Consider the following 22,380-nt stretch of genomic DNA (forward strand, 5'->3'; position numbering starts at 1 on the left):
CAAAACTGTCTCAAAAACAAAAACAAACAAAACCCAGTGCCCACCACAGTGTGCTTAACTACATAGGCCATGGAGCCAAGCTGCCAGAGTTCAAATCCTGGCCCCACCACTTACTAGTAGTAAGGATCTTAACTAAGTTACTTAACCCTTCCTGTGTCTGTTTTCTCATCTTTCAAGTGGGACTCATAGAATTGTAAGAATTAAATGTGCCAACTGATATCAATTGTTACCTGGCACATACTAAGGGCTTGACAAGATAATCGGTAGGCATGAGGAGTAATGGGGGTGAGAAGTGGAGAGGTTTTGAGAAACTCAAGGTCCAGGAAGCTAGAAACTTGGCGAGAGGGGCACAGGGCCAGGCAGAGAGTGTGAGGGGTGCCAGGCAGGGGTCACGACAATAGTGGAGCCTGGGAAGGGGCTAGAGGAAGTGAACTGAGACAAACCGAGAGTGCAGGAACCACCAGCTGGAGCCAAGGCAAGGATGAAGCCTATAGGGAGAATAAGTTGTGACAAGTAAAAATGGGATGTGCCCTTGGCCTGCACTTGCCCACTGGGAGCTTTGAGAGGGAGGGAGACAAGAGGTGTGTGTTCACAGGGCTGTGTCCCCTACCAGAAGGAGCTCTCCCTGAGGGCAGGCAGGGCTCTGCCAGGCTCCCTGCCGTAGCCACAGCCGCTAACAGAGTGCCCAGCTCCTAGTGGGAGGTCAGGTGGATTTCAGAAGTGCAGCTGCTGGGAGGAAGCAATTGGGAGGAGGGGTTCCTCCTCTGGGTGGGCTTTAGGGGCCCCAGGCTGTAGGCCAGACAGATTACACACCCTTCCCCCACACCCACCACGGCAAGGACCCCTCCTTCCCCTCAAGTCCTGTGGTTTCCTCTAGAGCTTCTTTCACTTTCTTCTTCTGCTTTCCCCCCACTCTTCCCTTCTCCCCTACTCCCAGGTCCTCAACCTCTTTCCAGATGTACACGTCACCAGTGAAGAGAGCCAGGGACAAGGTAGGCAAGGCACTGGCCCAAGGAAGAAGGTGGGGATGGCAGGGGCCGGGGGCTGGGGAGGTGTGGAGGGAGAGTCACAGAAGGCAGGGGAAGACAGAGATGGGGTGCACAGCAGAGGCCACTGGCATTGCAAAGGCACTTTGCAGAGGGAAGGCCTGTTGGGGCAAGAAAGATACTGAGAAAGAAGGTAACAGTGGGGCTGTCGGGGGAGTGGAGGTCAGGGGGTGAACAGGGGTCACAGAGGGTGAGACAGCTCACTGGGTAAGGGGCTGCTCTAAGACGGAAACACTGTAGCTTCTCTTCTGGGCCCAGAAACCCTCATGAGAACAAAGAAAAGTCAACAGACCCCCCTGCTCAGAGAAAGGCAGATATGCACATGTGCATGGCTGGACTGGGGTTGGGCTTAGAGACCCCTGACGGCCATTCACGCCTTCCCAGGGCTCCCAGCACCCAACATAGAACCAACCTGGAGGCTGTGGGAGGCCGGATCACTCAGGGTGCCCTGCAGGCTCCCCACTCCCCCACCCCCATCCAGGCACATTTCATCCTGTTTTCTTTGTCCCCTTAAGAAAGCTACAAGGCCCACAGAGGAGCTGGCCCTCCTCACTCAGTGTCCCCTGCAGGTCAGCCGGTTATTCCACCTGCTACCTCCTAGAGGGAGCCACACCCCACGAGTTTCCATCACTTTATTTTGCAAAAATAGAAAACTCAGCAATATGCAATACAGCGGGGTGGTGGAGGGTAGATGTAAACAGAGGGGAGGGGACAGCACCCTGACCCCCCAGAGAAAAAGGGGAGCCAGTGGGAATCTTATTTGGCAGCTAAATACAAACTGGGGATTGAAGGAAGGGAGGGGTCACAGGGGCCCTGGGCACCCCCACCCAAGACCCTTGGAGGAAGGGGTCAATTCCAGGGTGTAAACAAAAGCTAATAAATAAATAGAGGCTTCCTCTGGGTCAGGGTGGGATCAGCTAAGCAGCATCCCCCCTCCCTGGGCCAAGCTGCTCTTGGGGGTCAAGGGTGGAAGGCACTAGGGAGAGAGGGATCCCCTGGCCCCTCTGTAGTGTAGGAGCATCCCTGCCCTATGGCTGAGATGGGGGCAGGAGCCCAAGGCATGTGACAGGGCTGGGGGAAGGACTCATATGGAGGGCACAGGGCAAACCCCACCCCCAAGCAAAGAGACGCAGAATGGACCTGCATCTGTCCCTTTCACCCCAAAAATACAGGGCCCAGCCTGCCCCCCCCCCCGACCTGGCAGGAGGATAGCGCGCAGAGGGCAGCGTGCACCCAGCAAGTGCATCCCACAGCATTAGGCACCAAGGGTAGGCACAAGAGGGTGGGCTCAGCCCTCCCCCTTTGTCCCCCTTTTGGTCTCTAGTGTTCCTGTTTGCTCCCAGAGGCCCAAGCACCTGGCGGAGGAAGGGACTGTGGAATGGCAGGGTCTTCCTCCTGTCCTGGGGAGCCTAGGACCCTGTCATTTGAGGGGCAGTGCTGAGATTTTAGAGTCCAAACCCGGGCTCACCCCTCTGCCCTCTTTCCTGGTGGGAGCAGGGCAGGCCCCCAGGACTGGTGAGGGAGCCAGTTAGAGCAGGAAGGGGATGAACACAGAGGCACCCCTGGAAACTTTGGCAAAAACAAGGAGCTCACTGGAAGGGGTGGGGAGAGGGCAGAGCAGGTCCTCCCCCAGTCACTGGTAGTGTCTGGGAGATGGTCAGTCTGCTGCCTGGAGCCCCAACCCCCACGGTGGGGGAGGTCAGGGGCCCTAGTCAGGCTGGGGACTTTGGCCCCCTTTGTCCTGGCCCCTGGGAACCTCATCCTCACTAGAGGCCTTGGGATGGGGACCAGGCTGTGAAGAGTCATCCTCAAACATTTCGGGGTTCTCCAGCATCTCTCGGATCAGGGGAGGCATGGGGCCTGGAATCTCCATCTTCAGGGTAATGGCCCTTTCTGCTCCTGCAATGGAGAGGCAAAGAGACTCAGGAGGACAGAGGCACATGGCCCTTGAGGCCACCTCCCTAATCTTTCTCAGCTGCCCTCTGATTATGGGGACTCACAGCACAGGCCTGTCACCTCTCTGTCCCCAGCTCACCCTCTCCCCACTAGGGTTTCTGGGTGCTGCTCCTCTGCCGGGAAGGTCTACCTGGTCTAATCTGCCAAGCCTGCCACCCACTTGGCCCATTATTTCAGGCAGTCTATTCAAAGATTGCTCTGCAGACAACTTCCAGCCCTGCTCCCCAGCCACCTTGCCTCTAATGTCCAGAGCTTGCCAGTTTTCCTAGGCCTGTTCCTTTTTTTTTTTTTTTTAGGCAGAGTCTCACCAGCCTACAGGGCAGTGGCATCATTGCAGCTCATTAGAACCTCAAACTTCTGGGCTCAAGCCATCCTCTCCCACCTCAGCCTCCCAGAGTGCTAGGATTATAGGCGTGAGCCACCGCACCTGACATCCTAGGCCTTTTCTTAATACATTTGTAACAACAGCTAATATTTACCAAACACTATGTCCCAGGCATCCTTCTACCCTGCCCAGCAGAACTTTCTGCAGTGTCAGAAATATCTGCTCTGTCCAATATAGTAGTTTTTGGCCACATGTGGCCATTGAGCACTTGAAATGTGTCTGCTGCAACTGCAGAACTAAATTCTAATTCCGCACGGGTCTAAGTACACTGTGTGTGTGTGTGTGTGTGTGTAAGAGATGGGATCTTGCTGTGTCGCCCAGGCTGGAGTGCAGTGGATATTCACAGGTGTGATTGTAATGCACTAAGCCTGGAACTGCTAGGCTAAAGTGATCCTCTCACCTCAGCCTCACCTCAGCCTCCAAAGCAGCTAGGCCTCCAGGTGCTCACTCTGTGCCCGGCTTTACATTGTATATAATGAATTCATTTAGTCCTCACAATAACCTTATGAGGTAGGTGTAAGTACAGCCCAGTTTACAAACAGGAAAACAAGGTACAAAAAATAAAGACATTTGTCCAACATCTCCCATTTCTAGTATGAGGCAGAGCTGGCATTCTGATGTAGGTCGCCTGGTTCTCCATCACTCTGTTCTTGTCTCTGCTGGTCACCGGTCTGACCTGGGAGACTGGCAGCTCTGAGAAGACACAGAGGGGACGCTCACTCAGAACTAACCCTTGGTGCTGATGCCCCGGAGGTCGGTGATTTTCATGAGCATCCTCGGGAACATGTAGGGCTGGCTGGGCCGCCGACGCCGGGCGTAGAGCCTCAGGGCTTCCAGCAGTGGCTCCTGCAGCTTGTCCACTTTTTCGGGCTCCTCCAGGTCCATGCGGTCTACAGGCACAAGCACAGTGGAGTGAGAGGAGAAGGAAGAGATGGGGAGGACACAGTGACAGGTAGCTGATTCCCAACTGGCCCTGCCCTATGGGCGTCCAGGTCCCAAACTTTGTCCCATCAGCCACTTCCCTGTTGTTCCTGAGCCCCACCCAGGCTATCTCCCCTGCTCTAAGCCCTGTACCTTCTCCCCTCAGCAAGGGGCTTTCTCTGGTAAATCATTCCTGCCAGATTCCTATCTCAGCACCAGTATCTAGGGTTTCCTCAGCTCCCCCGGCTCTGCCTCTTTTTTGTCCTATTTTCTAGGCTGCTGGGGAGCCTGTACAGGATCTGAGAAGTCTGTGGATGGCGCCAGGTGCAAAAATCCCAAGGGAAGAGACCACCAGGTTTCCTGTGGAGTCAGAGATCAGGTGTGGAGTGTTGTGGGAACGGAGAGCAAGCAGACGCCAGGGGGCACCCCCGCACCTCCACAGATGAGGCAGATGGCGCTGAGCAGCCCTGTCTCTGTGTCATCCATCTCCAGTGGCAGGAGCTGCCCAGCAAAGGCAAAGACCAGGTCTGTGAGGGGCCCAAAGCCGGCATTGTGCATCTGGGTCCGGTTCAGGGTCAGCCCGTCGGAGAAGGTCATGGTGTCCTGTTCTGGGGTGTACCTTGTGCAGATCCGCAGCATCTGAAGGTGGGGGTGTGGGAGGGGTGGGGAAAAGAGGGAATGAGTGGAAAGGGAGAAGGTCCAGTCCCCAGTGAGTGCAGCCTGAAGCAGGCATGGGGAGGAATGCAGAGGTGGAGGATCTGAGGCTTGGGGAGGAGAGGTCCTGAGAAGTCAGGAGGCTAGGCATTCTGGGTCTATGATCAGGTCAGAGGGGCAGGGGCTAAGACAAGAAGAGTTTAGGTAGAGGAGATCTGAGGAGTCCCAGATGGCTGGGGTGAGGTGGGATAAGGAAATCTTTGTATGGACCAAGGAACTGTGAGGGTCTCACATGAGGGTAGGCTGTAGCACGACCCACAGGGCCTAACGTACCAGGATGTCCAGGCAGGCAGCCTTGAGCAGAGTGATCTGGTCAGCAATGCTGAGCCCCGTAAAGCCAGGCAACCGCTTCGCAAACTCCACAATCTTGATGATGCACTTGGTGGCCAACTCACTGAACTTGTCCCACAGCCCCAGATCCAGCTGCACCCGGTGGTCTGCACTGGAGTTCTGCAGGAGGAGGAGTGGAAGGTTAGAGTGCGAGCTGCGGCCCACCTCTGGGGGCTGTCTTCTCTCAGTCAGTACCCCAAGCTCTCCCCTCTGCATTCTTATGCCCTCCTTGTCCTCATCACCAGACCACAGCCTTCAACACAACCCATACCCATTCCCCGACAATGTGAAGAGTGCCCTACCCTCTCTGGGGCTCTGCCCATTCCTCACCGTGGTGTATTTGCCCAGCTGGCAGAGCGAGGGGAAGGTCTCCTGATGGGCTTTGCTGACCTTGGTGATGAGCTCTTCTAACTGGGGGCTCAGCTCATAGCTGTCAGGTGACCCTTCTTCCTTCACCTCTTTCTTCTTCTTGTTCCGGTCGTTCCGAACAGCTTGGGGGTGGAGGCGCAAGGAGAGGGTCACGACCCTTGGAGCCTCACTTTGGACATCCTCTCTTACCCTAATTTAACGTGCTCAGTCCTTATCATGAATATCTATTCCCTGGTACTCTAATTAATGCCTCAGTTTCCCTATCTCCTATATTAACTCCTATTCCTATGCTGGCTCTACCTAGCCCCACCCAGGGCCTCCAACCCCTGCTCCCTTCCCAGGCCATTCGGCTCCATGTCTCCATCCTGCCCTTCCTGTCACCCTGCAGGAGCTGGAGGTGGGGGGGGCAGGATATGAAGGCGGCAGGATATCCACTTATAGCCTTGGCAGCACAATGGGGGGGGATAGAGGAGGGGCCACCCCAGATCCATCTCTGGCTAGTCCTGGAGCCAGAGAGGGGAGGGTATTGGCAAGTCTACCTCCCTCATTTCCCCATGAAACAGGGGGAGTGGGAGGCCTTAACCCCTATTCACCCATTCAGAGGAAGGGTTAAGCTCCCAGAGAGGGGAGAAAGGGAAAGGGTGGGGCCTCCTGGGTGCATGGAGCTAATCAAACAGGACTGGCCAGGGAGAAGGTAACACCCAAGGGGAGGATAGGTCTCAGAGGTCAGGGAAGTGGGGGTGGCCAGAAGAGAGAGGGTACCAGTCACAGGGTAGGACAGGAGTGCTCCTGCCCAGGCCCAGGACAGGAACCTACCTTCCTTGGACATGCCCACTTCGAAGCACTTCTGCAGCCGGCAGTACTGGCAGCGATTCCTGGTCACTTTGTTGATGATACAGTTTTTGTCACGGTGACATGTGTACACCATGTTCTTCTGAATGCTGCGGCGGAAGAAACCCTGGAGTTGGGGGAAGTAGAGAGTGCCACTGAAACAGGATGCTGGGAGTACCAGCCTCTCACAGGCCTTCCAGGATCCCCCAGGCCTGACCCAATTTATTAACCACCTATGCGCAAAGCAGCCCCATCCTACCCCTAGCATCTGTGTCCCTGGTATCTGATCTTAGCCAGTAACTCTGGACTCCCAATCCGCCCACCCCCACCAAGTACACACCTTGCAGCCTTCACAAGAGCTGACCCCATAGTGGTAGCCCGAGGACTTGTCATTGCACACGAAGCATGGCTTGTAGACCCGAGGAGGCGGAGGGGGTGAGGGCGAACTGGGCACCATCTCCTCTGAGCTAGTGCTTTGTGTCTCCACCGCTGAGGGGGAAGCAGTGATGTGAGGGTCAGGGGAGAAGGACCCCACAGACCTCCAGGCCTCATCATGCATACCCCATGAGCACTTCTTCCTCCAGCCTACTGGTGGTAACCATCACTACCACAGTGCACTAGTTCCTGCAACCAGGTTTGGCCCGCAGTGAACACTCCCAGAATGCCCTCAACACCCACTATTACTGCCCCTTGTTTTGAGTGTGACCCCCCACAGTCTGGCCAACTCCTCCACAATAACGCCAGCCCTAGCCCTATAAGACGTTGTTCAACTCTCCAAATTGCAGACCAAGGCCATCCTGGAAATTAATCTCTCTTGGCCTTAGTTTCCCTAACAATCAAGTGGGTGGGTGGAAAGGTTAAGGCCCTGCACTCTGAACTGTCTAGTCACTCCTTGTTACTTTTGTAGATCCTTGTCAGGTAGTCAACTTCCCACCATCCTCCTCCCTGTGGGGCAACAGATCTGGGGGTGGGGAGGCAATTACAGGCCACCTGTAGCTGGCACCTGTTTGAATGACCTGCTGGGATACTTAGTAGTTAGAATAGGACCTCATATCTCAGGTAGTACAGAGTAGATAATCCTCAGGCTTTTCCCTCTCATACCAACCCCCAAATAACCACCAAAGTCCTTTTCCCCAGAAACCAGAGGAGCAAATGAGGCACAGCTATCAGGATGATAAACCAGAAGACATGCAGAGGCCTTATCTCACACCTGAAGAACTGAGGTCAAGACAGGGGAAGTGACCAGCTCAGTGCCACACTGCCAGCAGATGGTGGGGCCAAGGCTCTCAGGTCCTCTGATTAGATCTAAGTGGCCATGAGTCAGAGAAGCTGGGGAAGGGGAGACTGAGGTATTTGCTCAGATTCTCAGGTCTAGAAGCTGTTGGGAGTGTAGCAAACCAAGTAGTCAGGTGACAGTGGGTAAATAGGGCTGATGGGGGAGGGGACTTATCTCTGGACCTCTCTGAGCCTATGTCTTCACTCCTAAACTGTCTCCAAAGGAAATATCCAATTGTAGCTCAGAAGGGGTCTCAGCCCCACAGAGTTTGGGGAGGACATCCTCTGTTCAGGAGGCTGCTGGGTATATCTGTGTGTGTGTGACAGGGAGAGTGTGTGTGTGTGTGTGTGTGTCTCATCTGCAGAGGCTAGGAAAATCTGTAAATTGTTCAACCTGTAGGACCTGTTGTCCAAACCTAGAGGGCCCAAGTTAACTGAAGAAATCCCTAAGATCCCCCTTAAGGAGTGTTCCATGCGCCCACATCATGAACACCTCCTTCCTTCTAACTCTCTGCAGCCCACCAGGTCAGAAAGCTGCACCAGTACATCCAGAGAGGGGAAGGAATGCCCAGGATGCTGGGGTTCCAGGCTAGCTCCACCCACCCCACAGGAGGGAAACCCTCCCCACCCCCCAACACACACACACACTCAATTAGCATAAGAATCCTGCCTGAGTGAGATTCCTCAATGAAAAAGGAGAGGAGGAGAAGAAAAAAGGGTGCCAGGAGTCTATTCAAGACTTGGGGGGAGATCAGGAGGGGCTGGTGCTGAGAGACGTGGGGAGGGCTGGAATGCCTTTCTGGACCTCTCAACTTCAGGCCCGCCACAGTGTCCTCAGTGGGCATGTGTTCTGCCCAAGGTCTGTGCATGGGGTGGTGCTCTCTCTGGCGCTGACGCCCTCCCTGCCCACAGAGCGCTGCCTCATTTCCTCTTTTGCGCAAGGACTTGGGCGCGGTCAGGCTGGCATGGGGCAGTGCCAGCCAATTATAAGACTGGTGGCTGTGGGAAGACAGGCCCAGGGGCAGCTTTTCCTATCTGTGTGGTACTGTCACACCCCCACCCTCTGAACCCTAAAGTGCATCCCAGTGGCTCTAAGGTCAATCTTCGTTTGGGTTGGAAGGCCCCGGAAAGCTAACTGGGTCTACTCCAATCTGATCCTCTACTCAGCCCAGAGCTGAGACCCCACCATCAGGATGCTACTCCTGGGCTAGGCAGGGGCCCCTGCTGGGGAGGAGGAGGGTGGGCTCAAGGTTTTTCTCCTTTTAAAGCCCAAATTGCTGAAATTGAGGAAATTCCTGGCCAGGCTGAGCGGAGCTTCAAACAAACTCTTTATAACCGGCTGTAAATGCTCCCAGCTGCGAGGCCCAAAGCTGAGCAGCCTAGACTCACAATCTAGCACACACCTCCTTGGAGACACACACTCTCTACAGGTCAACAACACACAGGGCAGCAAAGCAGGCATATTAAAAATGCACTCCTGTAACCCCAACAGGATTCTGGCACAGAGGAACACACTGATGAGATAAAGACACACTCTAGCCACACTGTGAAGGTAGATCTACAAGTCACAAGGCACACAAGACACACAACACTCAGCTACACATTCACAAAGGAACTGCTCTACCACCAAACACCCCAGCCTGCCAACACAGCACTAGGACACCAAATCCTCCAAACAGGCACAAACACACCATCCAGCCCTCCTCTCTAAGTGACTTTCCCTCTGAAAGTGTGTGGAGGCAGGCCTGAAGCTGACTTTGTGTGCTGGCCAGGACCCTAGAGGCCAAAACTACTGGTCCAAATTAAAATGCAAAAACACATAGCCAGTCAAGTCCAAGGGGCTTCCATGGACCTGAAAAAGACCAAAGTCCCCGCTGAGCCCCCAAAACCCTTCCTGGAAGATTCTCTCCACCTCAGCACCCCCACCCCCAACATACCCCAATTCCCCATCCTATTGGGCAATGAGAAGAAGATTAAGAATTCACAGGGATTTGGTGCAAAGTGATAGTTCCATGTTTTTTCTGCCGTTGAAATGGCACACTTTTAATTCTTGCCCCACCCCACCCCAAAATATGGTCTCCTGTTTGCCACCTCCCTCTTCCAGTTACCCAGTTGTTAAATCTGAGCAGCTCTGCCCTGGAACCAAAATACAAAAAAAAAAAAAGAAAGAAAGAAAAAGAACAGAAAGAAAGAAAAGAAAATCTGAACTTGTAAACAGCGCTGCCGAGTGCCAAGGAGCGAGGCGCGTTGGCGGGGGCTCGGTGACCCGGCGTGCGCACTCCCCCAGCGCCCGCCGCCCCGCCCGCTGCCCGCCCCTTCTGAGCGTGCCCCCAGCCCCTCGTCCCCTGCCGGCCGCGCCCGGGCTGCGAGCGCATCCCAGCCCCGGGTAAATTTGGGGGGTGTTCCAGGCTCCCCTCCCGGCTCCTACCCACACCCCACCCCCGCCAGGCACTGCGGCCCAGGCTTCAAAGCCGCCTCTCATCTGGACTTCATTTTTACTGCCTCTCAGTCCCCAGCTTTTTATTACTACTCTGGAAAGGGGTTCCAGGGCCCCAGGCCTGGCATCTCCCATTTCACAGAGGGGGAAGATGCACATTTAGGGACCCAGTAGTTGTACTCCTCCGGTTGCTGTCACCTCTGGGCCACCCCCCACCACACACACAGACTTTGCTTTAAACTTTTCGCTTCCTGCTTAAGTTGTGTGTTGGAGCCATAGGTAGAAGTCATCTCTCTGCTGCATACAGCAGTGTACTCCTTTCCAAACGTTTCTTTTTTAAGTTGGGGGTGGGGGTGGGGGTGGGGGGGGCAGAGCCCAGCCTTCTCCCTTCTGAGTGCACAACCCCTTCGACTCCGGACTGGAACACACAGGACGCACTCTGGTACACAGCACTTTCCAAAACCACCCCTGCAGCCACGCAGGGCACACGCCCTCTCGGCCTCACGCCACCAACATCCCCACACAAGCCATGTGGACCTGCCAACGCTGTCGGAGGGCGAGACCCCTACTCTCACACCCATACCACCTAGGCAGAGCGCCGCACACTTCAGGGATTCACAGGCTCTGCAAATATTTTTTACAGTTCCAACTTCCACATGGACCTTACAAACGCCACCCATGGTCCTGGGTGCCATATCCCTCCAGGGACAGGGACTTTAGGGCACAAACTACCAACACACCTCGGTCTCTCGCTATCCTCAGGAACTCTGGAGTGGCATCAACCACAGGTCTTAGCTAAACACCCACCATAAAAACCACATACTCCAAACATTACTGCACACACGCAAAGGAGACGCTGAGGCCCCCACGTTTAAAGGGCCAGTACCTCACATAGAAAGGGCCAGAATCTCCGCTTGCACCCCAGTCTCTCCCTTTACACAGGCAAAGAGTAAGCCTCAGTCTCTCCTGCACCCCACACCCATCCCTGGGCTCGGGTACCTACATTGCAGGCTGGCGGGTTGCGGCCAAGCAAAAGACTCAAGTCCGGCGAAACAGGAGCTGCCGGTGGCTCTGCGTAGCAAGCCGGCCCCGGGCCCGGCCGCTCCGTACAGCCGTCGCGGACCCGGGGCAAACGTTTCCATGCAGTCGTACATCGCGACCCGGCTTGGAGGGAAGCTGGGTGCTAGGAACACCAAGGACCCGCAGCCGATTCCCCCTCCTCCCCCGGCGGCGCCCTGCTCCTGCAGGGGGGGAGGGGGAGGGCTAGCATAGGGCGCTGGGCTGCATGCGGGGTAAGGGGTGGGCGGGGAAGAGGGGGATCCCCAGCAGGGGAAAGGGACTGGGCGGGGCACGAAGCCGGGGCTGCCGCTTCAGCCTAGGTACAGCTCACTCTGGGCGCCCCAGCAGCCAGCACTGGGGAGACCTTTTGTAAAAGCGAAGCCCGGAGGGGTGGGGGGTGTGGCTTGGAGAGAGAAGGGGGCCGGGCACCAAGATGAGCAGAGCTGAGAGTGGAGCGCACATATACACATACGTACACTCGCTCGCTCCGCGGCGCGCGCGCTTGCTTAGACACATATCGGTGCATGCATTTTTCTTGGCAGGCACCAAGCATTTGCAAATATGCAATAGTGTACATGCATGTCTGCATGCACATAAAATCATAGGTGCACACGTTTGTGCAACACACCTAGCTCGGGAGAATGCTTGCAAGCATACTTCCCACAGCCAAAGGCTTTGCACGTATTTGCACTTAGGCGCGTTCCCAGGTCGGGGTTGGGGGAAGGAGTGCAGGAACCAAGCACAAACATTTCATCCCATAGAGTTTTTCCCCACCCCCCAATCCTCCCTTTTTCACACAAGTCAGTACTGGGGTGTTAAGGATGACTGGGGAGAAGGGAACGTAGAGGTCCCTCGCGCGCGGCAGCTCTCCCAGAGCCCAGGACCTGCACTACCTCCACCCCTCTCATTCCCAGGCCTGGCTCCTCCCTCTCCCTCCGCGCGCGCGCTTCAGGGCCTAACAGTACATTCCTGCGGCTCCGCGCGCGCTGCCTCCTCCTTCCTTCCCGTTCTCCCCACCCCCGGTCCGAGGGCCGGAGCGCGCTCCCGCCGTGAACTCTCCGGGAACCCCCCTCGGGGCGGGTGGCCGGGCGCGCTCACCTCCTCCTGACCCGGCCCCGCCCCACCCCGCCCAGGCGGTCTCCAGCGCCGCCGCGGAGTCCCCCGCCCCCTCCAGCGCTAGCGAGAGTCTACCCCTCCTAGCCCCAGCCGTCCTCCCTCCGCGGCGTCCCGGGCCGCCTCCCTCCAAGTCCCCGAAGCCCCATCCCGCGACTGACACTCCCTAAGCACCTCAACTGTCTCTATCAATGCCCCTTTCTCGAACCTAACTTCACTTTTAGAGCACAAAACTAGCCCCCAAACTGTCCCTACAGTGCCAATTGTGCCTCAGATGAAATTGCCCTCCTGAGTGCCAACTCCCCTCCCCCAGCGTTTCTACAGTGCCAACTGCCCCAAAGTGCCCAGTGCTCCCCTCGGCAATAACTGCCCCTCCTCCCCTTCAGTGCCACACTGAGTGCCCCTCAGATCGATCGCCAAGGGCCGCCACACTGCTCCCTTGCTTGCCCCTTCCGGCATGAGCGCCCTCGCCCGGCGGAGAAGCGGGTGAGGGGGGCGGTGGTTTGGCCACGTCAGAAGTTTGCCCTTGCCCGGCCGAATCGGGGACCCTGGCCCCGGGACAGCGCCAGCGGCGGCGACTCCCGGAAACCGCCCCCTCCCCCGCGCCCCGCCCGCCGGCCGCCCGGCCGCCTGGCGGGCCGGCCCAGCCGGCTCTGTCAGCGCCGCTCACACGGGGAGCGCCGGGGGAGCGGGAGCGGCGCCCGGCCCGGCCCCTTCCCCCGCCTGGCGGCTGTGGCTGGGCCAGGGCGGGGCGCGCTTTTCTAAGAATCTGTTGTACCGGGTGGGGGGCGCACTGGGGTGCTGCAGGAGCGGGGCGCCGGTTGGAAGAATACAGCAGGAAGGGGTGCCACAGTAGGCGAGGGAAGGCGAGAGCGGGGGAGGGGCCAGGGTGGCTGCCAGGAACGGGGGTGGGGGTGAGGGCTGGGAAGTAGAGCCTGACTTGTGGATGGGGGAAACTCGGGGTGGCAGGGCTGACTAGGGGGCTTTGAAGCAGAGAAAGAGAGGGAATGCACTGCTCTTTCCAATCCAGTGTGAGCTCCTCCGTTGTGCCCCAACCCCAAGTACCCCATATCTGAATTTAGCTGCCCCCAAAAAAGATAAAAGACAAAAGGGGGGTATAGGTTTCTGAATCTGAATCGGGCCAGCAGCAAAAAAAATCAATTATGTGCAAAATGGGGAGTACCCCAAAAACAAGGGGGAAGGAGCCTTGATTAGTCAACTTCAGGCTGTCAGGCCCCCCTTCCCCCTTCAAAATCCGAAAGGTCCCAATTAAGTCAGGCCTGCCTGGTTGGTAATTAGAACCAGAAGTGGCCAGGCCAAAGGGAGGGGGGTTGGGAGGAGGGCACAGGAGGGGTGGGGGGAGGGCTCCAGGAAGCCATGAATCCTCACTAGCCCCCCTTTCTCATTTCCAGATACACCCCACTCCTCATCACCCCATCTGTGTGTGCCTCCCAGGCATCCAAGGGAGAGGGGCCTTAGGACCAGGCATTAGAGTGTCAGGTCCACCCTTCCCATCAACCACAATCCCCCATTGTAGACAGACAGTACAGCCTTGGGGAGAAGGTAAGAGGTTGGGGGATCTAGTGCCCCCTCTTTTCCCCAAAGTCCCCCCAGCCCTTATTGCAGCAATTAGACCCATTAGCCTTCTAGCATTTCATGGGAACCAGATGTTCTCCGCCAGCCTGGTGGGAGTATAAGGGGGGCTGCTGCCTGACTCACCCCTTTCCCTCTGAGCCCCACCACCAGGGCACAGCCCTTCCCAGCTAGAGCCCCACAGAGGCATGCCCCAGAGGCAAAGAGGAGTGTACCCCTCCCCCACTACCGAGGCCATAGCACTGGGATTCTTGCATGGGCACCCCTCAGAGCCCCTACCACCCTGGCAAGGATGAGTTTGGCCAGGATAAGCAGGAGTGGGGAGGCAGCTAACTTCTTATGCACTCCTCCTTTCCCCTCCTCCTGCCACCTTCTGGATAGGGCTTGAGGATAACTGGCTCTGAATTCCTCATGCTAAATTCTCCCTTTTTTCCAAAACCCTCCTTCAGAACACTGAAAAGAGGGCATTTCAAAGTAAAGCAGGCCCTGCCCAGAAGGGTAAGTCCGGACTTAGGAGTCCCACCTGAAGAGCAAAGGGAGGGGCTCTCTGGAGAAGGGGGCAGCAGAAGAGCGGGAGAGTGGGGAGGTGTGAATGCAGGACGGGGCCCAAGGCAGGACGTGAGGAGTGAGCAGCGCTGGGCAGGATGGGGGCTGGGACCGGGTAGGGGGCCAGGAGAGGGGGGTGCAGCCTGGGCCCCAGTGGCGGCGGCTTGCCCGGCTCCCCCCACCGAAGAGGTTTCCTGTTGCAATCAAAGCCCCGTTTGTGTGTCGGCCTGGAGCTGGAGCCCAGGCCCGGAGGAGGAGAGACCAGAGAGGGGAGGGGAAAGGAGGCAGTGGCTGGGGCTTTTTCCTGGAGCTGCCATCCTGTCCGTTGGCTCACCACCTTTACTGCCTGCTTGTTCTCCTTGCCCGAGTCTATGCCTTTCGGCCTGCATAGCCATTCCTCATCTTGTTCAGTTCTGTGAGTCTTTCTTATTCACTTTCTTTTAAGTATTAATAGGACTCTTTTTCTCCCTGTGCCAGCCTGCCCTCAGTTTCTCCATGTGACTCAGTGTGGTAAAGTCTGGGCTCCTTGTCCTAGGGACAATGGCCCCATGTCCTGGGCAGTATCACTAGGTTCAGCGGTCACCTGTTCCGCAGGGCCACAGCCATCTCCTCAGGAGGAGGAAGAGGACAAGGCTTCCCTTCCCTCTCATCACACTGTGTTCCCTGAATGAAGCAAATATGCAGCACACCAGCATTCACAAATACAGAGCTACAGGGGGACACAGACATGGGGGTTTCGTGCATATGCATGAACACACACACACCGCTCTGCTTTCCACGTGCACAGGCCTGTGCTTGCCTGGGCAGCACACGCTCCCCTCGTGTCTCCCTCCTCTACCACACAGTTCTGAGACGCCCCGCCTCACCCTTTCAGGCCCCAATAGGTGGTACAAGACTTCCCTTCTCTACAAGGATGTCCCCAAGTTGCCAAGGACCCAGCAATATGCTCCAAAAGCCAGCCCCAGGAAGAAATGCCAGACTTCTTCACAGACCACCTTCTGTCTCTTATTCTATGTGAGAGAGAGGGTCTGTAGAATAAGAGAGAGAGGGTGATGAGAGAGGCACACACTTAGAGTGAGTATGACTTTGGCATCAACTGTAGGGCTCTAATCTCTCTCCAAGATATGGCCCCAGCCAAAAAGGGACATCAAGTCAGAGAAATGAGAGAGGACGCTGTCTCAACCTTGAGCCACTCTCCCACGCTGGGAACTTTCCCAGACTCTAGGATCCTTTCCTCCCTGCTCTACCTCCCTCTGAACTCACATTAGGTGCTGTGTGCCCCACCTCCACTTCAGCTGTGTAAGGACCCACCTCCAAGCCTTCCCCTCCTCCCCCTCTCCTGCCACCTCTCTGCCCAGACCTGTCCCTCAATGCTAGCCTAGCCGCACCCTCCCCAGCTACCTGCCTTGGTTCTGCCTACTCCCTTGGATTTCTCCTTTCAGCCCCCCTCCTTCAGCACAGCCTTTGGGGATGGATCCCAGCCTGACCACTTCCCCTACCTTGACCTCACTTTGAACCCTGACCTTGATCTCAACATGTCCAGGGCACAGGGGCAAAAGGAGAACTTCTCTGGGGACTGGCTTCTAGCTCTCAGCATTCTCCCCACTGCTACTCTCTTTCTCCTCTCCTTGGTTACTGCAGCTCCTTTAGTTGCCTCTCCCAGAACCTGGGAAAATCAAATCCCAAGAGATTAAATAGTATGGTTCTCTGCAAGAAATACATTTATGTGGGGAGCGTGGTTCCTTCCCACTTCTCCAGGCCCCTAGGACAGATTCATGGGGTGAAAATGAGGTAGGGGGAAACCCAGCTGAAGGTTCCCAAAAGGGGGCTTTGTGCTCTCTTGTTCACCTGCATACCACTCAAATAACCCCTGTCGGGCTAAAGACATGCCACCAGGCCTCACCAAACACTAGACACACCGTCAGCAGCCCTATTAAATACCTCCTAGCTCCTCACACTGAGTCTTTGTTGCACACAGTGGAATTCTGCATATGAGCAGAGTCTCTGGGAGATGCTGCACACACACACACACACACACACACACACACACACCCCTTCTCCAGATGAGCACACTCTTTCCAGTGGCGCTGCCAGCCCAGTCTAGTCACCCCTTTTACACACACACAACCCTCTGAGTGCCCCCTCCTGGAGGCAGGGGCCTTCCCTTCTACCTCTGTCTCTGTGCTGGTGCTGCTAGAAAGGATGTGTCTTTATCCTTTTGTCATCTTCTCTCCATCTCTGTCTCTGTCTCTTTGAGATTGTTTCTCTCCCTATCCCTCCCTCCCATTTCTCACATGCTAATCCTTTCTCACATGCTGGGCCTAGTAGCACAGCCCTCCAGCTCATGGTCACCCCCACCCATAATGGCCTGGCCAGGAGGGACAACTACCAAGTAGGAAGAAAGGGGTCCCAGAGGGAGGAAGAGAGACCCAAGCCTTGCCTACGGTTGGCACCCAAGGAGGGCAAGCCTGGGGGACAAGTAGGGATCTGTGCAGCATGTGGGCACCATGCCAGACCTGGAGGCAGGGGAGGAATACAGAACCCACATGGCTGGAGGAGAGGATGCTTCTGGAACACCCCCTGCACCTCTCTAGATTACTTATGGTACAAGAGCCACCTTCTTTGTGGCTGTTCCCATTGTCTCCAGAACCAAGGAGAATCTCCCGACCCCACACATCCTTAGACACCTAGCACTACATTTCTTTCCTCTTTTTGCAGCCTCCACATAATTCAGAACAATTTCCCCTCTTGCTCACAGAGCCAGCTGACCGGCCTCCCAGACTCTGGCTTCCCAGCCTGGCTGCCCTATCTCGCAACTGCATGCAGGCAGCAGCCTTAGACTGCACCAGACCCACCCTTGGCCACTACACAAAGGTACTCTCTCTGCTAGTTGACTGACTCAGGAGGCAGTTTTAGACCCCCCCAGTTTTAGGCCTGCTACCTACTTATACTATTTGAGCAAGAAAACTCTCATTTGCATACTTCCATTTAGTCCACATCCAAACCCCCTCCTCACCACCACTCCCACTCTCCATTACTCACAACTACTCCATTAGATCAAACCCACATCTTCTGCCTGCCTTCCTAACTGGGGTGCCAATTTTCTATACCATCCACCCTCCAAATACCCTCCTGTTTCCATTTGCCCTCATCCCCCAAGATTCCCTGAGACTCACACAAAGAGGCCATCTCCTTGGGGAGGTCAGGCTGGCCCAGGCCCCGGAAGCTGGGGCTCAGCATCTCAAAAGGTGGAGACCCTCTGAGTGCCCCTGGAAAGGCGAAGGGGAAGCCTGCCCCTGGGTAGCCAGATCCAGGCCCCAAGGCACCAGCTGCAAAGAGTCGCTCCTTATTGGTGGCCATGGCAGCTGCGGTGTGGGAGTCCCCAGAGGTCTGCACTGGGCGGGGGAGGTCTTCAGCCACAGCCCCCGCCCATGCCCACTGTCCCGGCCTGGGAGGCTCCGTGCCCACCCTGCCTGGCCTGCCCACTGGGTCTCCAAGAATCCTAGGAAGAAAGAGAGGGAAAGGAGAGGTAAGAGCATGATCACTCCAAGGTTCCAAGCCCCATGACCCTCTCCCAGTTGGAGTCTTCTCTCTGTGCTGCTGGGGTTTACACGGCCCTGGCTTGGGCCCTTGCAGTACGGTAGAAGGGGCTCTGAGACACTTTCCAGATTAGCTCCAGGGAAGGGTAAACAGGTCCCAAGGTGCATGATGGTCTGAGGACTTCTGGGGAGAGGACTCCTAGACTGAGAAGTGATCATGAAGCCCAGGTGGGTTAGACATTTGGCTGCACCCCCACATCAATCCTGTGAAGTAGGAATTATTAATGATTCCCATATCATAATGAGGAAAATGAGGTTAAGTGACTGGCTTAAGGTCACATGGTTAAAAGTGGCAGAGCCATTATTCAAACTCTTTACCACCCTAGAGAAATCAGACATACCTCTGTTATAGCTCTGGGGCCCTACACTTCTCTGCAGAGGAGTACAGTGGCATGGTGAGGAGCAGACTCTGCAGCCAGACTACCTGAACTGACATGCTCTCCACTTGCTGGCTCTGGGACTTTGGGCATGCTACTTAATCTCTCTGTGCCTCAGTCTCCTCATATGTCATTTGGGAATAATAATAGGGCCACTTATCATAGGTAAAGTATAAAGGATAATGTAGGGCACCTACTAAATGCTATGTAAATGTCTCATATTATTTCTCTTTGTACATTCTTGTCCTCCATACCTATCTTTTAATTAGCATTTCCTTTTCTGTCTTCCTTGATACTCCTTCTTCCAGTTTCCCCTCCCAATTCTTTCTTTGTCTCTAATTATCCTCACTCTCTAAGCCCTCTTGCACCTTTAAATCCACAGGTGCTGAAGGAACCCTCCCCGTGCACCCAGTATGATGCCAGGGAGCTCCTCTCCTTGTCCTCAGCTTACTTTGCATCTCCCCCTTCTTTTCTTTCTCATCTCTGGGCTCCTTGCTTTGGGGAAGGTCTCCCTGCATACTCTCCTTCCCAAATGCAGCCTTGCCTCTGAGATTTTTAGAGAGTGAGGGGAAGGAGGCAGAGAGAGGAAATGGGAATCCTAGGACTAGGCAGGCAGGCGGTTCCTCTCCTGATCCTCTGACAAGGGGAAGGGTGGCTTTCCCAGGACCCCCAGAACTGCCCACCTCCCTAGGGAGTTAGGGGGCTGGGGAGGGAGAGTCACCCCGGCCTGGGCACCTCCACCAACCAGAACCACAACAGACTGATATGGAGAAGGGCAGAAAAGGACCAAGAGAGTAAAACCCAGACAGACTACAGGGTGTAGGCTGGGCGGGCTCAGAGGTAGGTGATGGGTATTTCTGCATCTCTTTCCATCAGTATTTGCTTCTAGAATCAATAGCTCTCAGACTTTGTACCTCTGCTTTTTTTTTTTTCCTATCTACCATCTACCTTGGCCTTCAAGCCCCTGAGGGTAAGTGGTCATGGAGGTATAGGAACTTAGACTCCAACACCACCACTCCTCACTTAGCCCTGAAGCATGAAGCTGCCCCTCACCAAGCACCACCACGCATACCCCTAGCACCCTCAATCTCTTTAGCCCCTTGTCTTCCCAGGCCCTAAAAGTCTGAGCTCCAAGCCCTCAGGGTTCCTCTTCTTTTCCTTCCCCTATTCCCTGAAGTCCTCAACCCCAGTCAGGCCCAGGTGGAGCCAGGAGTCCAGGGGCCCCTGAGGCCCCTGGGCCACAGCTCAACTGGCCAGGCCACATTCCAGGTAGATTAACCCCTCCAATGCCAAGGGTGAGAAGCTACTAGAGATCACCCCAACATCCATGTTCCCCAGACTTGGCTTAGACAGGGAATAGGGCCTAAAGAACAGGGCTTTAGCCCTCCTTATCCATGCTTCTCACCTACAAATGGGAAACTGAAACCTGTGGGTAGGGCAGGAGGACTTGGGGGGGGGGGTCCCACAAAGGGATGCTCAACTCCTGGTCCTTACCAAGGAATGAGGCTGGAAATGAGCCAAGGACAACCCCATTCTCCCTGTGGCCTTCCTCCTGTTTTGCCCTAGAGAAGGGGATTGGGAGTTGAATAAAGAGAGGAAAGGGACAGAGATTCCTCCCATTTCTAAGCTATGGTCCTCTGCCTTGGGTGGGAAGAGAAGGGAAGGGTCTTAAATTCAGGGTAGAGGAATGGACCAAGGAATTGAAGGCAGTGGAGAGTAAAAGGAAATCCTAAACTAGAGCCCCGGATGCCTTGTTTCTTTGGGGGACCAGTAGAGGGAGAGAACACTTCTCTCCTCCCAAGATGCAACCTCAGATGGTGGGGCAGGGGGGATGACCGAGGGGAAAGGGGCTCTTACAAAGCTGCTTCTCTTAGAGCTGAGGTGGAGTTGAGGGGAGGGCATGGATGAAGGGGGCTGCCGGATGGGGGGGGGGGCGAGTCTCCCTGCTGCCCTGCCCACTCCAGAGCCTGGAACAAAGCTGCTCTTGTCGGCTGCTCTCCACCCGCTGCCCCCCTCCCCTCTGTATAAACACGACCACCTTTTTCCATGACCCCATCTCCAGCCTGGGCAGAGAACCCAGGCATCCTTTGCTTTAGCCTGGGCCCCCAGCCTGCTTGCTCCCCAGGAGGCAGCAGTGGGCCAGGTTTCCTTGGCTGCATGCCACCCTTGGGGGAGTCCAGACCCTTGAGTCTCCACCTCTCATCCCCAGGTGCCCTCCCTCCACCCCACTAGCCCCAGGGAGGGGCAGTGCCCAGGAGGCAGGCAGGCAATGCCAGTGGAATGTGTGTGGGCATCGGAGGGCACGGGCAGGGTGGGGCGGGGGGGGAACTGGAGGTGCCAGTTAGGTGGCTTTCTGAGCCAGGGTGGGGGTGTGCCTGCGTGGGGGGGGCATGCTCTGTGCTGCCTACCAGACTCTAAGCCACAGTGTGTGTGTGTGTGTGTGTGCGCGCGCGCGTGTGTGTCTATGTGGGATACCCAAGCCCCAGGCACCCTGTACATACTACTCCCCTCCCCTGTCTTCTCGCTGCTTGCCTCAAGGATAGGGGACACTGGCTGTGGTCCTTAACCCCAACTCAGCATCTGAAGAGTGACCTTAAGGACAGGAGCCTCAGACTTGTGGACTGGGATGCCAACTGCCCAGGACATGAGAGTTAGAGGAGGACAGTCATCTCAGCTACTCATCTTGCCCTAGAGACCCCTACTCAGGCTCCCTTGTCCCCACCTACACCACCGGACATACATATTCTTATCCTCTGGCCACCTGCTGAGACACTCCCTCCTACATACTGGGTCAGATTGAGGGGACTGGGCTATAACTGCTAAAGACAGAGAGGCAGCGTCAGTGGGACTCTAGAGTAGAATCTAGGGTCCCTGTCCCAGTCTTCCTGCTCTTCCTTCATTCCATTTGGAATTCCTTCAAGAATACTCCAGAGAAGCCCTCCACCTTGGCTGAAGGGAGCCAAGACTCACACACCTGTGGTTGGGGACATGTCAGAGGGAATCCTGAACAGGCATGCCAGTTTAAGGAAACTTCACAGATCCCTCTCCTATCCACTTGTTCCTCCAAACTCCTAGACCCAGAAGGCCTAGAAGGATCACTTGCCTCTAGACACTTTCCTGGCCCTTCTGATATCCAAGCTCTGCCATTCCATTGAGGAAGGAGGAACTTGGACCAGCCTGGAACATAGAATACACCCCTCAGAACCCCAGGGGGAAGGGGGCAGTAAGGTTGTCTCTCCCCATAGGAGGGATCCCTGTCTCCCTCACATTCTCAGCACATAAGTAGAAGGATAAATGCCCCTGGCTGAAGACTCTTCCCCAAATGCTCTCCCCTACTATTTAACAAAATGAAGGGCAGATAACCCAGCCCATTCCCATTCCCTTCCCACATAAGGGTTGACCCCAAGTCGGAAGCCCCACTCAAGCCCAGCAGACAGCCTGACTAGACTTGGGAGGGAGGGAATAAAACTGGTGTCGCTCCTCAGCGCCCCCTCCCCCAGCCCACCTCACCGGAGGACCCAGGCGTCCGCGGGCAGGCGAGCCAGTTTCCCCGCCTGACTCACCTGGAGTGGGAGGGAGGGGGAAGGGAGGCCACGGAGCCCCGAGGTCCCGGCGTCGGGCGGTCTCCGGGATGGAGCGTCGCAGTGTCAGGGGCTCTCGGTAATGGGGGGCTGGGGGGGGCACGGCTCTAGGCTGGGACTGTCCCGGGGCCTCTCGGAGCCCGCCCGCCCACGTGACCGCCCCAAAATATCCGACACATTTTCTCCCAAACCGCACACTGACTCTGCAGGCGGGGACACGGAAAATATTTTCTTTCTTTTTCTCCCTC

At 56.1% G+C, this 22,380-nt stretch overlaps 1 protein-coding gene across 2 annotated transcripts; it reads right to left on the minus strand.

Moving 5' to 3' along the window:
* Positions 1-1,664: 1,664 nt before the first annotated feature.
* RARG (retinoic acid receptor gamma) lies at positions 1,665-22,365 on the minus strand. 2 transcript variants are annotated; one of them, XM_012763480.2, is made up of 9 exons: positions 22,115-22,365; positions 17,752-18,077; positions 6,893-7,041; positions 6,538-6,679; positions 5,683-5,843; positions 5,296-5,472; positions 4,743-4,947; positions 4,119-4,277; positions 1,665-2,945 (listed from the first exon to the last, which is right to left on the minus strand). In XM_012763480.2, the coding sequence occupies exons 2-9, from the start codon at positions 17,933-17,935 to the stop codon at positions 2,755-2,757; spliced, it is 1,368 nt and encodes a 455-aa protein (XP_012618934.1). In that variant the 5' UTR covers positions 17,936-18,077; positions 22,115-22,365; the 3' UTR covers positions 1,665-2,754. The 2 variants fall into 2 exon arrangements, with proteins under 2 accessions (XP_012618934.1, XP_012618942.1); XM_012763488.3 differs by lacking the exons at positions 17,752-18,077; positions 22,115-22,365 and adding an exon at positions 11,268-11,679.
* Between the last annotated feature and the right edge of the window lie 15 nt (positions 22,366-22,380).

This window comes from Microcebus murinus, chromosome 10 (assembly GCF_040939455.1).
Source record: "Microcebus murinus isolate Inina chromosome 10, M.murinus_Inina_mat1.0, whole genome shotgun sequence".
Taxonomy (NCBI): domain Eukaryota; kingdom Metazoa; phylum Chordata; class Mammalia; order Primates; family Cheirogaleidae; genus Microcebus; species Microcebus murinus.